Source organism: Equus caballus, chromosome 19, assembly GCF_041296265.1.
Source record: "Equus caballus isolate H_3958 breed thoroughbred chromosome 19, TB-T2T, whole genome shotgun sequence".
NCBI lineage: Eukaryota > Metazoa > Chordata > Mammalia > Perissodactyla > Equidae > Equus > Equus caballus.
Window position 1 is genome coordinate 47,663,599 of NC_091702.1, and position 12,885 is coordinate 47,676,483.

The window sequence follows — 12,885 nt, forward strand, 5'->3', positions numbered from 1 at the left end:
GGTGCAGGATGTTTATAGCGGGGGAGGTTGTGCACATGTGGGGACAAAGAGTGTGTGAGAATTCTCTGTACTTTCTGCTCAATTCTGCTGTGAACCTAAAACTGCTCCAAAAAATGAAGTTTACTAATTAAAAAAAATTTGCTACTGGTCAGTGGCTTTCGACTATAATCTAATATTTATTATTTTCCCCAAACTCAAAAATATTATACATGTAAATATTATTTATCCCCTTAACTGCTTATTTTTCTCTCAAAAGTGACATAAGAAAATAATAAAAAACATTGTAAGAGATAAGAGAACAGGTGTTTCATTAAAACAATTATTTAGTTTTGCCCTAAAGTATAGCTTAATTTTGTCAAGAATTTAAATATTTCAACCAAAATTTAAGGACTATTAGATAGAAAAGGCTCAGAGATTTAATTACAACCATGGACATTTATTATAAACCAACAGTGTTGACATTTCACAATTGGAGACATCAGGGTAGTACAGAACAGAGCACTGAACTTGAACCCTAGGACACCTGATCTACCACTTGTTGACTAACAGTACGTGGGCAAGTTACCTAACCTCTGAGTCTCTTTTCTTCTCTGTAAAACTTCAAAAAAGTCTTGTTAAAATTAAATGAAAAACACATGAAAATGCTGGTACTCACAGAAGATCAAAAATATAACAACTGAAAATTCTGAATCAAATTTAATTTCTTTTATCATCAAAAGTTAAGATACACTTTCCTCAGTCTTAGGAATATTTATTCTTAATATAAAATAATCACACGTCTTGTAAATTTTATATTTATAGTTGAATGTTTCTTCAGTCATCACTGTCACTTCCTGATTCGCTCAGCTGCAAATCATTTCCTAAAATAGAAAAATAGCAAAACTGTAGCAATTAAATATTTAATATTTTACTATTTAATAGATTTATTTTTGGATAACATAAATATTATGCAAAATATAACCCAAAAGTGATCCTTTTAGCCAGCATTTTGTCATTAATAATAAAATTGCTTATCCTCTAACTTAGTCACATCATTAGTAACTCATATAGTTAATACTGCCTGTAAAGAAAAAATAAACCACCAATCTTCAGCTTAGTTTTTGTATTACCCGGCATCCATTTTAGTCTTCTTGCACAGACCAACATCACCCCTCTTTTTACACCACTGATTTAATTACATCAGGAAATGAGAGCAAATGTGGTTTAGAAGATTAGACTATATCATTTTGAAGAGTGAAAAAAATGTTATATAGTTTTTTTACTTAAAATTCAGTCAAAATCATTAAATAGTGTTGTTAAGAGTAACTCATCATTGATCACTTTTGTAATTCACCCATGTGCTTACAGTCATGGAACTTACATTCCAGTGGGGGAGAGAGACAATACACAAATATATAACATAATGCCAAGTAGGGATAAATACTATGAAAAAATGAAGATGAGTATGGGGAGAGTGGCGGGAGGTGCTATTTTAGGTAGGGCAGTTAGGAAGGCCTCCTTGAGGCGTGAAATTTGAATAGAGAGCCAAATATAGAGAGAAAGTCATGAAAATATGAAGGGTGAGGGAAGTGTCCAGGCTCAGGGAACAGCAAATACAATTGCCCCAAGGCAGAAGCATGTTTGTTATGTTCTCTGACTGCAAGAAGACCACTGTGGCTGGATTGGAATGAATGAGGAATAGAATGGTAGGAAGTGAGGTCAGAAAGATATCCAGAAGATGATGGTTTCTAGGTCAAGGTAAAAACTTTGGATTTTGTTTGAAATATAATGGGAATTCATTGGAAAATTTTAAGCAAGCAAATGGCTTGAACACTATTGTATATCAGGGAATAGACTATAATGGTGTGAAAGAAACATGGAATCAGGGAGAGCAGTTATGAGTCTATGTAGTTTCTCAGATAAGAAATAATATTGGCTTTGACTCAGGTGGTTCAGGGAAAGGTGGTGCTAATTGGTCAGATTTATAATATACTTTTAAGATAGCGCTTACAGGATTATCAAAGCATTGGATTTAGGGCATGAGAGAAAGAGAAAAGTGAAGAATGACACCCAGGTCTCTGGTCCAAACAACTGGATAAATGGCGGTATCATGTTCTGAGATGAGAAACACCTGAGGACTAAGATTGTGTGAGAAAAAATCACATGTTCAATTTTTGAATGGTATATTTGAGATACCTTGTAAATATTTAAGTATATATAGTATAGGCAACTGGATATACAAGTCTGGAGCTCACGGTAGAGACTGAAGCTGGAAATAAAGAATTGGGAGTCATGGATTATGCAGGTTTATTTGAAACTATGGGATAAAATCATTTGGGTAGTAAATTACAATGGTTAAATAATTCTTATATTTTTTAACTACTCCACAATCAACAAAAGACGGCATATTTTGAAGTTAATACCAATTTAAGAGGACTAGTTTGTAGGCCACATATAAGTTGTAAGATATCTCAGTCCATGAACTCCAGAACTGATTACATCATTTGATAAAGAAACACGCTAAAGTTTATTTTGTGCATCTGGCTCCCATAACTATTTTATCATTTTCAAGCTTAGGTTTCCACTCGTTATACAACTATTGTATGGCATAAGAATGTTCAGTTTGATATGATGCCTGTAATATGAGATTCTCAAGTGACACAACCCAAACGTTCTGAGTTCCACTTTCCTTAACAGACTTCACGCTATGGAGGTTATACGCACAGTATCACCATACTGTTAGTTGAAATGTTCAGTCAGTTTTGAAGATATGAGATATAAGATATGAATATGAGATGCTTAGTAAAGGAAATATGTTTTCAATCAAAATGGTAATTACGACGTGGAAAAAAGAGAGTTTACCCAAAGCAAATGCAGACATCTAAACCAATGGTTCTCAAGGAGAGTAATACTGCCCCCAGGAGACGTTACAGACAATTACATGAGGGGTTGCTCGTCCCAGTGATTAGCAGATTGCTAGAGGCATAGTGGGAGGGGAATTTAGGAATGCTAAATGTCTTGCAATTTAGGAATCAGTCATGCACAATAAAGAACTCTTCTACATTCTGAAAAACTTTCCAAAGTTCTGTAGGATATTAATGTACTTGGAAGACCTGTTTATAATTTTAAGGTCAGAACCTAATTGCATTTTTATAAACTAAAAGTATTCTTTTGCAGAGATTTAAAATTCACTGAAATTTACAAGTATGCAATTATCATGTAAACTGAAAGAAGACTCTACTTTGTTGTTTTCAGAACTTTACAAAGATTTTCTTTTTTTAATCATTTTGGAAACATTAGTAATATCAATGCTGCTCACTATTTGTATCAGCAATACAGGACCTCAATACTTGTCTGTATATGCAATTCCACGAATATATATGTATACACTCTTCCAGTCCTTATTTCAACAAGTTAAATAAAAAGAAAAATTGTTGACATATGAGTTGAATGTTATCTTGCATTTCCTAATTCCAAATTTATTCATTAAAAGTAAGTGCCAACAGATGGCTACTTCATTATGTCTTCTGGTATAGCCACGTCTGAACACTTACAAAGTAAAATATATATTACTTTACTATAAATTATTTTTATTTTGTCTCAATATTACATTAATTATTTTCAAAGATGTATGTACCTAGGCGATATTAAGCTATAAAATTCATTTCAAAACAATAAAGGGGATTTAAAAATATCTGGTATAAAAGAGGGTATTGCTTCTGATAAGGTTGAGAAATAGGATAATTAGAGTAAGAGAGTTTATTTCCTCTTAGTAGGAAACTTCTAGTTTGGATAGAATATGTCAGGAAAAGAAATTCACTATTTTTCTTTAAACAAATTCTAAGTGGCTACTACTGGTATAACAAGATTACTACTGACTTTTGCATATAATTTTGCATCCACAATCTTTCCAAATTCTTTCATTCTTTCTTTCTATAGTTTGTTGACTCTCTTGGATTTTCTGTGTAGGCAATTACATTGTCTACAATTAAGGAGCATTTTATTTCTTGTTTCCAATTCTTCTATTTCATGTCTTTCACTTGTTTTATTGCATTTGCTAGAACCTTCAGTACAATGTTGAATAGAAATCATGATATTAGTCCTCCTTGTCTTCTTCCTGACTTTACTGGGAATGCTTCTAGAGTCTCTATTAGTACAATGTTGGCAGTAGTTTTGTTTTTTGTAATTAACTTTTATGAAGATAATGAAATCCCGTTATATTCTTTTGGTAAAAGTTTTTAAATTAATAAATATTGAATTTTATCAAATTCAAATTTGTTGAAATGATATGGTTTTATTCCTATAATCTGTTAATGTGGTGAACTATATTGATATCATTTCAGATACTGAACATTGCTTACATTTCTGTGAAGACCCTTATTTAGTCATGATTTAGCTTGCTTGTTTAAGTATACTAGTTATTCAATTTGCTAATATCTTATTTAGTAATTTTGCATGCACGTTCTTAAGTGAAATTGGTCTATGACGCTTTTTGTCTTGTTCCTGTTCAGTTGTGATATTAAGATTATCCTAGAATTCTTAAAAAAAAATTGGGTTGCTTTCCCTACTTTTCTATTCTCTGAAACAGTTTGTAAAAGATAAGAATTACTTGTTTCTTGAGATTTGTTAAAATTCATCCATAAAACTATCTTCAGTTTTTCAGCATCTTGAGGATATGGAGATAGGGTGGAGGAATAAGAGACATTAATTCTTACTGGTTTCTTCAGGCTTTCCATTTCTCTTTCAGTCAGATTTGGTAAATTATACTTTTTCTAGAAAAACATCCATTTCTATGCCAAATTTACTGAAATAAAATTCTCATAATTTAAAACATAAAAGTATATATAGCTATAATTTTAAGCACTTTTTCATTCCTAATATTGTTTATTTGTGCTTTTTCATTTTTTCTTCATCAGCCCATGTTTGAGGTCGGTCTGTTTTATTAGTTTTCAAGGAAATAACTTTCACTTTTGTTGATCCTCTAACGTTTCTTTGTTGTCTATTACATTAATTTAGATTCTAATCTATATTACTTTCTTTCTCTGCTTTAAGATGTTATTATTCTAGTTCTTCAAGGTGAACTTTCACTCATTTATTTTAAATTTTTTTTAAAAAAAGAACATTTTGAAGATATAAATTTCCCTCTAAGTATCATGTTGGCTGTATCCCAAAAGTGCTGAGATATATTACTTTTGATATTGCTTAATTATGAATATTTTGTAATTTCATTGTAGTTTCTTTTTTTTTTAAGATTTTTAAAATTTTTTCCTTTTTCTCCCCAAAGCCCCCCGGTTCATAGTTGTATATTCTTCATTGTGGGTCCTTCTAGTTGTGGTATGTGGGACACTGCCTCAGCATGGTTTGATGAGCAGTGCCATGTCTGCGCCCAGGATTCGAACCAATGAAACACTGGGCAGCCTGCAGCGGAGTGCGCAAACTTAACCACTGGCCACGGGGCCAGCCCCCATTGTAGTTTCTTTTTAACAGGTAAGTTATTAAGCATGTGCTTTGAAGTTTCTAGGTAGGTATTTTAAACTAATTTGTTATTTATTTATATTTTCATTGTATTATAGTCATAACATGATCAATAAAATATAACTTCTTTGGAAAACATTATTTCCTTTGTCCTAGCAGAAAGTAATTTCTCTAATTGTTTTGTATATATCTTTAAAAAAAGCCCACTTCAGGGGCCGGCCCCGTGTCCAAGTGGTTAAGTTTGCGTGCTCCGCTTCAGCAGTCCAGGGTTTTGCCGGTTCAGGTCCTGGGCGTGGACATGGCATCGCTCATTAGCCCATGCTGAGGTGGCGTCCCACATGCCACAACTAGAAGGAATGACAACTAAAATATACAACTATGTACTGGGGGGATTTGGGGAGAAAAAGCAGGAAAAAAAAAAAGCCCACTTCACATTTTTGGATTGTAGGATTCTATGTATTTACTATTAGAACAAGCACGTTAATTATGTTTTCAAAGATTTTACACTCTTACTAAATTGTGTCTGATTGAATACAGATGCTTTAAATCTCCCATTATAACAGACTTGTCAATTTCTCCTATTTCTGTCAATTTTTGTTTTATATATACACACACATATATAACTACATATTTTAATACAAGCATACCTCATTTTACTTGCACTTGGCTTTACTGAGCTTCACAATCATTGCATTTTTTACAAATTGAAGGTTTGTGGGAACCCTGCATGGAGCAAGTCTATTGGTGCATTTTTCCCACAGCATTTACTCATTTCATGGCTCTGGGTCACGTTTTGGTAATTCTCAATAGTTCAAACTTTTTCACTTTTATTATATTTGTTATGGTGGTCTATGATCAGTTATCTTTGATATTACTGTTATAGTTGTTTTGGGGTGCCACGACCCATGCCACTGTAAGACGGTGCACTTAATTGATAAACATTGTGTGTGTTCTGACTGCTCCACTAAATGGCTATTCCCTGTCTCTCTCCCTCTCCTCGAGTCTCCCTATTCCCTGAGACACAACAATATTGCAAGTAGGCCAATTAATAACCCTACAAATGGCCTCTAAGTGTTCAAGTGAAAAGAAGTGTTACACATCTCTCACTTTAAATCAAAAGCTAGAAATGATTAAGCTTAGTGAGGAAGGCATGTCAAAAGCCAAGATGAGCAGCAAGGCTAGGCCTCTTGTGCCAAACAGTTATCTAAGTTGCAAATGTAAAGGAAAAGTTCTTGAAAGAAATTAAAAGTGCTACTCCAGTGGGGGCTAGCCCAATGGTGCAGCGGTTAAGTTGGCACACTGTGCCTTGGTGGCCTGGGGTTCACTGGTTAAGATCCCACGTGCAGACCTACACACCACTTGTCAAGCCATACTGTGGCAGACGTCCCACATATACAGTAGAGGAAGATGTGCATGGATGTTAGCTCTGGGCCAGTCTTGATCAGTCAGCAGCAATCAACATGAAGGCAAGACCCTCCACCAGCAAAATGATTATGACTTACTGAAGGCTCTGATAATGGCTAGCATTTTTTAGCAATAAAGTATTTTTTGAGGAAGATTGGCCCTGAGCTAACATCTGTTGTCAATTTTCCTCTTTTTGCTTGAGGAAGATTTGCCTAACATTCATGCCAACCTTCCTCTGTTTTGTATGTGGGTCACCCCCACAGCATGGCCACTGATGAGTGGTGTAGGTCCACTCCTGGGAATCAAATCTGGGCCTCTGAAGTGGAGTCTGCTGAAGTTAACCACTAGGGCATGGGGCTCGCCCCTAAAGTATTTTTTAATTAAGGTATGTACATTGTTTTTTTAGACATAATGCTATTTCACAGTTAATAGACTACAGCATAGTGTAAACATAACTTTTATATGCACTGGGAAACCAAAAAATTCACATGACTTGTTTTATTGATACTTGCTTTATTGCAGTGGTCTGCAACCAAATCTGAAATATCTCTGAGGTACGCTTGTATATATGTAGACACATTGTGAAGACATATTATGGGCATACAAATTCATAATTGTTTATCCTCCTGGTGAACTGAAACTTTTGTCACTATTTGGCCATTCAAGAAATCAGACGCTCCAATTTTACCTCTCAAGTTAGAAATAATAGCACTAAAGACACAAGTGATTGGAAGGTCAAAAGACCTTTCCTGGTCCCTAACTAACTACTGATAGTTTTCTAACTCCCTGCCACCTGGTCCTGGCTCCTTCTTTGTTTCGTTCTGTTATCAGGCTAGAACTAGTCAGTATTTCCTAGCTGCTTACTTTATCATTATTAATTAACACAGTGAGACTAGTTTTAAACATACAGAAAGTTCCATTCTCTCCCAGAGAGTATCAATCTGCATTCCTTCATGAAAAAGTATTTACTGAGCATCTACTATGTATCAGGTACTGTGCCAGGTGCTAGTATTCAATGATAAGTAAAAATAAACAAGATTGCTGTCCTCCTGGAGCTTGTATTTTAGAAGAAGAGAGAAAATCATACAAATAAATATAAATTTATAATTGTGACAATTGACATAAAGAAGATATTTTTCTGAAGGTCTATTAAAAAAAGGGAGCTGATCTTGTCAAGATGGTCAAGGAAGACTTCCTTAATATAGTAAACCTTGAACTGTAATCTAAAGGAGAAAAGGTTAACGACATGAAAAGAAGGAAGTGTTTATGGCTGAATGGACAGCATGTATAAGGGCTCTGAGGTAGGTGAAAGTATTTGAGTATAGTGGCAAAAAGAAGGCAAACGTTGCTAGAATAGAAACAGCAAGACCATAATGTTAAGGTGTTCTGTCTCTATCCTAAAAGAAATTATAAGCTATTGAAAAGTTTAAAGCAGGAGAGGTGACAAATTATATCTGAATTATGAAAAGATCAATATGGCTGCAATGTACATTATGGATAAAAAATGGGTTTGAGTAGATAAGGGGTGAACCAGTTAGGAAGTCATTGCATAGGTAGAGCAAGAAATAATGGTGAGTTTAACTAGAGTGATGGTAGTAAGGATGCAAAGAAGTAGAAGAATTTGAGAAATATTAAGGAGGCTAAATAAACAGGACTTGGTGAAGGATTGACTATACTGTTAAGAGGGAGAGGAAGTCAATCCTTGAATACAATTAGGTTTCTTGTTTGCATAATTAGATGAATCTTGCCTTTTACTAAGAGGAAACAAGGTCAGCCAAAGATTATAAATTGGTTTTGGACAAAGTAAATTTGAAATATCTTTGACTAAGAGATGATGTTGGACTTATGTATCTAGAGGTCAGAGGTCTGAGATGCAAAGTTACAAGTTATCTATACATAACTATATTGATTGAAACAGAAATATGGAGGAGATTATCTAGGATAAGAGTACGGAATATAAAGTAAAAAGGACCTAGGATAAAAGCCTTGTGGAACTTCAGCTCTGATGACTGGGTAGAAGATTATAAACTAGGAAAGGAGAGAGAAAAGTATCTGGAAAGACAAGAGAAAAACCAATTAGGCATTATGTCATGGAGTCAAAAGAAAATAAATAATTCAATAAGGCAATGGTTAAAAGCAACAAATGAATAAAATAGGAGTCTTTATCCAAATTTTAGATCATAATCAGTATGGCTCCACTGTGAATTCTTACTTTTCCAACTACTTATGCTTATGTATACTTACTTAGAGTATTCATCATAAGGCCACTGTTGTCATGGTATCTATTATGACCGGCATCTATATCAGGAATCCTGCTCTGTGGCATGGCAGACATGGTGGAATGTCCTGAGACATAATTCCCTGGATCAGAAGGAGAAGATCTGCACTCTTCATCTTCTGAGTCACTGGAACTATCCTCACTGCTTGAAGATGATGAACTTTTGGAATCCGATGAACTATCACAACTACTCATCTGGTCCATTAGACTAGCTTCTGCCTTCAGTTCTGAAAATAAAACAGAAGTTAATAGATATGTAGAATAAAAACTATTAAATATAAATATTAAATAAAATAAATTTTGAATGTATTAGTTTCTAAGAAATTGTTGATAAGGAATAAATAAGACTAAACACACATTTACAGCACTTCAACCATTTTATTTAAAAAGCTCCTCTACTAGTACAAAATGAAAAGTAACATGCCTCTTCCTACCTCCTCCTCAAATTCCTTTAATCCTACTCCTCAGGAATAATCACTGCTAACACTTTCTTGTGACCATATATGATTTTAAATTCCGCTTGGAAACTGGAATTTTAGATTTAACACCAAATTCATCTATTGTTAGAGCTTGAGTACACTCTTTGTTACCATCCAACCAAGAGTTAAAAAAAAAAAAAGCAATTTTTCCAGCAAAAACTGTACCCTTAGACCCAAACTTTTCCTTTCTGGCTCTTGTCTGATAGCACCTCTTCCTCTCTGTTCCATTTCTGGACAACATACACACACAGTCCAAGGACATCCTCCACCCAAAATAAAAAGCTCCTCTGCTATCAATCCAAACCACACTTCAATGCTGGGATTATGAAAATTAAGACATAGGTAATGTCTAAATCTAAACACTGCATTTATTTATACCACTATACTTAAATATACAAGTAATTTGGGGGCCAGCCCCATGGCCGAGTGGTTAAGTTTGTGTGCTCCGCTTCGGCGGCCCAGGGTTTCACAGGTTGGGATCCTGGGCGTGGACATGGCACCGCTCATCAGGCCATGCTGAGGTGGCATCCCACATAGCACAGCCAGAGGCACAACTCACAACTAGAATATATGGCTATGTACTGGGGGGCTTTGGGGAGAAGAAAAAGAAGAAAAAAAAAGATTGGCAACAGTTGTTAGCTCAGGTGCCAATCTTAAAAAAAATATACAAGTAATTCAAATAACACACAATAAAGAATTTGAAAAATTAAAACTGTAAAAATTAAAATCTATTTCAGCAGAAACCATCCTCCAATTCTTTTCTTATTCCCCCAATACATATCATGCAATGCAATCCAGACAGACGAATTTCTTCTTTTTTTCATTTTTATTGAGGTATAATTGACAAATAAAATTGTATATATTTAAAGTGTACAATGTGATGCTTTGATATACATATACTTTGTGAAATGATTACCACAATCAAAGTAATTAACACATTCATCACCTTACATAGTTACTCTTTTTGTGTGTGTCTGTGTGTGGTGGGAACATAAGATCTGCTCTCTTAGCAGATTTCAAATATACAATACTGCATTATTAACTATAGATACCATACTGTACATTAGATTCCCAGAACTTTTTCATCTTATAAACTAAAAGTTCATAACCCTTGACCTGTATCTCCTTTTTTACCCTTCCTTCTATCCTGTGGCAACCAACCTTCTACACTGTTTCTACGAGTTTGACTTTTTTTATTTTGGATCCCACATATAAGTGAGATCATACAGTATTTGCCTGTGTACCTTATTTCACATATTTCTCTTTTCAATAGTTTATTGTCAGTATATAGAAATGTAACTGATTTTTGTATGCTAATTTTGTATCCTGCACTTTACTGAACTGATTTATTAGTTCTAATAGTTTTTTAGTGATGTCTTTAGGGTTTTCTATACAGAAAATCATGTCATCTGCAAACGGACACAAATTTATTTCTTCTTTCTGATTTGGAGGCTAATTCTTTTTCTTGCCTAATTGCTCTAGCTAGGATTTCCAGTACTATGTTGAATAGAAGTGATGAGAGTAAGCACCCTTGTCTTGTTCCTGATCCTAGAGGAAAAGATTTCAGCCTTTCATTGTTGAGCATGATGTTAGGGGTAGGCTTGTCATACATGGTCTTTATTATGTTGAAATATATTTCTTCTATATCTAACATGTTGAGAGGTTTTATTGTGAAAGTATGTTGAATTTTGTCAAATGGTTTTTCTGTTTTCATTGAGATGATCATACGATTTTTATCCTTCATTCTGTTAATGTGGTGTATCACGTTTATTGATTTGCATATGTTGAAACATCCTTGCATCCCAGGCATAAATCCCATTGGTTATGGTGTATAATCCTGTTAATCTGCTATTGAATTTGATTGATCAGTATTTTGTTGAGGAACATACAAGCATCTATATTCATCAGACATACTGGCCTGTAATTTTCTGAACGTGTCCTCATCTGGCTTTGAAATCAGGGTAATGCTGGCCTCATAAAATGAATCTGAAAACGTTCCCTCCTCTTCAACTTGTTGGAATAGTTTGAGAAGGATTGGTGTTAATTCTTCTTTACACATTGGAATTCACCAACGAAGCCATCTGGTCCTAGGCTTTTCTTTGCCAGGAGTTTTTTGATTACTAATTCAGTCTCCTTATTGATTGGGTCTGTTCAGATTTTCTATTTCTTCATGATTGAGTCTTGGTAGGTTGTTTCTAGGAATTTATCCATTTCGTCTAGGTTATCCAATTTGTTGGCATATAATTGTTCACAGTAGTCTCTTAAGAATCTTTGTATTTCTATGGTATCAGTTGTAATGTCTCTTTCATTTCTGATTTTATTTGAGTCTTCTCACTTTTGTTCCTTGTTAGTCTAGTTAAAGGTCTGTCAATTTTATCTTTTCAAAAAGACCAACTCAGTTTTGTTCAGCTTTCTATCGTTTTTCTAGTCTCTTTTATTTCTGCTCTGATCTTTATTGTTTCCTTCCTTCTGCTAACTTTGGGCTTAGTTTTTTCTTTCTAGTTCCTTGAGATGTAAAGTTAGAATATTTGAGATCTTTCTTTTTTATTTTAGGCATTTATTGCTATAAACTTCTGTCTTAGAACTGCTTTTGCTGCATACCGTAAGTTTTGGTATATTATATCTCCATTTACATTTGTTTCAAGATTTTTTTTTATTTCTTCTTCGATCCATTGGTGTTCAGGAGTGTGTTGTTTAATTGCCACATATTTGTCAAATTTCAAGTTTTCCTCCTGTTATTGATTCTATTTTCATACCATTGTTGTGGGAAAAGATACTTACTATGATTTCAATCTGCTTAAATTTGAGATTTGTTCTATGACCTAGCAAATGATCTATCATGGAGAATGTTCCACATCTGCTTGAGAGGAATGTGTATTCTGTTGCTGTTGGATGGAATGTTTTATATAAGTCTGTTAGGTCTATTTGGTCTAAAGTATAATTCAAATCCAATATTTCCTTATTGATTTTCTGTCTGTATAGTTTATCCATTGTTCAAAGTGGAATGTTGAAGTTCCCTGCTAGTATTGCATTGCTGTCTCTACTTCTCCCTTCACATCTATTAATATTTGTTTAATATATTTAGGTGCTCCATTGTTGGGTGCATATACATTTATAACTGTTATATTCTCTTGATGAATTGATCCCTTTATCATTATATAATGACCTTCTTTGTCTCTTGTGACAGTTTTTAATTTAGTCTATTTTGTCTGATATAAGTAAAGCTACCCCTGCTCTCTTTTGGTTTCTATTTGAATGGAATATCTTTTT

General features: G+C 34.1%; 1 protein-coding gene across 4 annotated transcripts in view; it reads right to left on the bottom strand.

Moving 5' to 3' along the window:
• Positions 1-420: 420 nt before the first annotated feature.
• Positions 421-12,885, bottom strand: part of EAF2 (ELL associated factor 2) — a 41,002-nt gene continuing 28,537 nt past the window's right edge. For 3 of the 4 annotated variants that reach the window (XM_023623151.2, XM_070242407.1, XM_070242406.1), the window contains 2 exons: positions 9,103-9,363; positions 421-860 (listed from right to left, as the gene is read on the bottom strand). In XM_023623151.2, coding sequence (XP_023478919.1) covers positions 814-860; positions 9,103-9,363 — 308 coding nt within the window. In that variant the 3' untranslated portion in view covers positions 421-813. The remainder of the gene's footprint in view (positions 861-9,102; positions 9,364-12,885) is intronic. The other variant, NM_001309227.2, reaches the window with a different exon arrangement.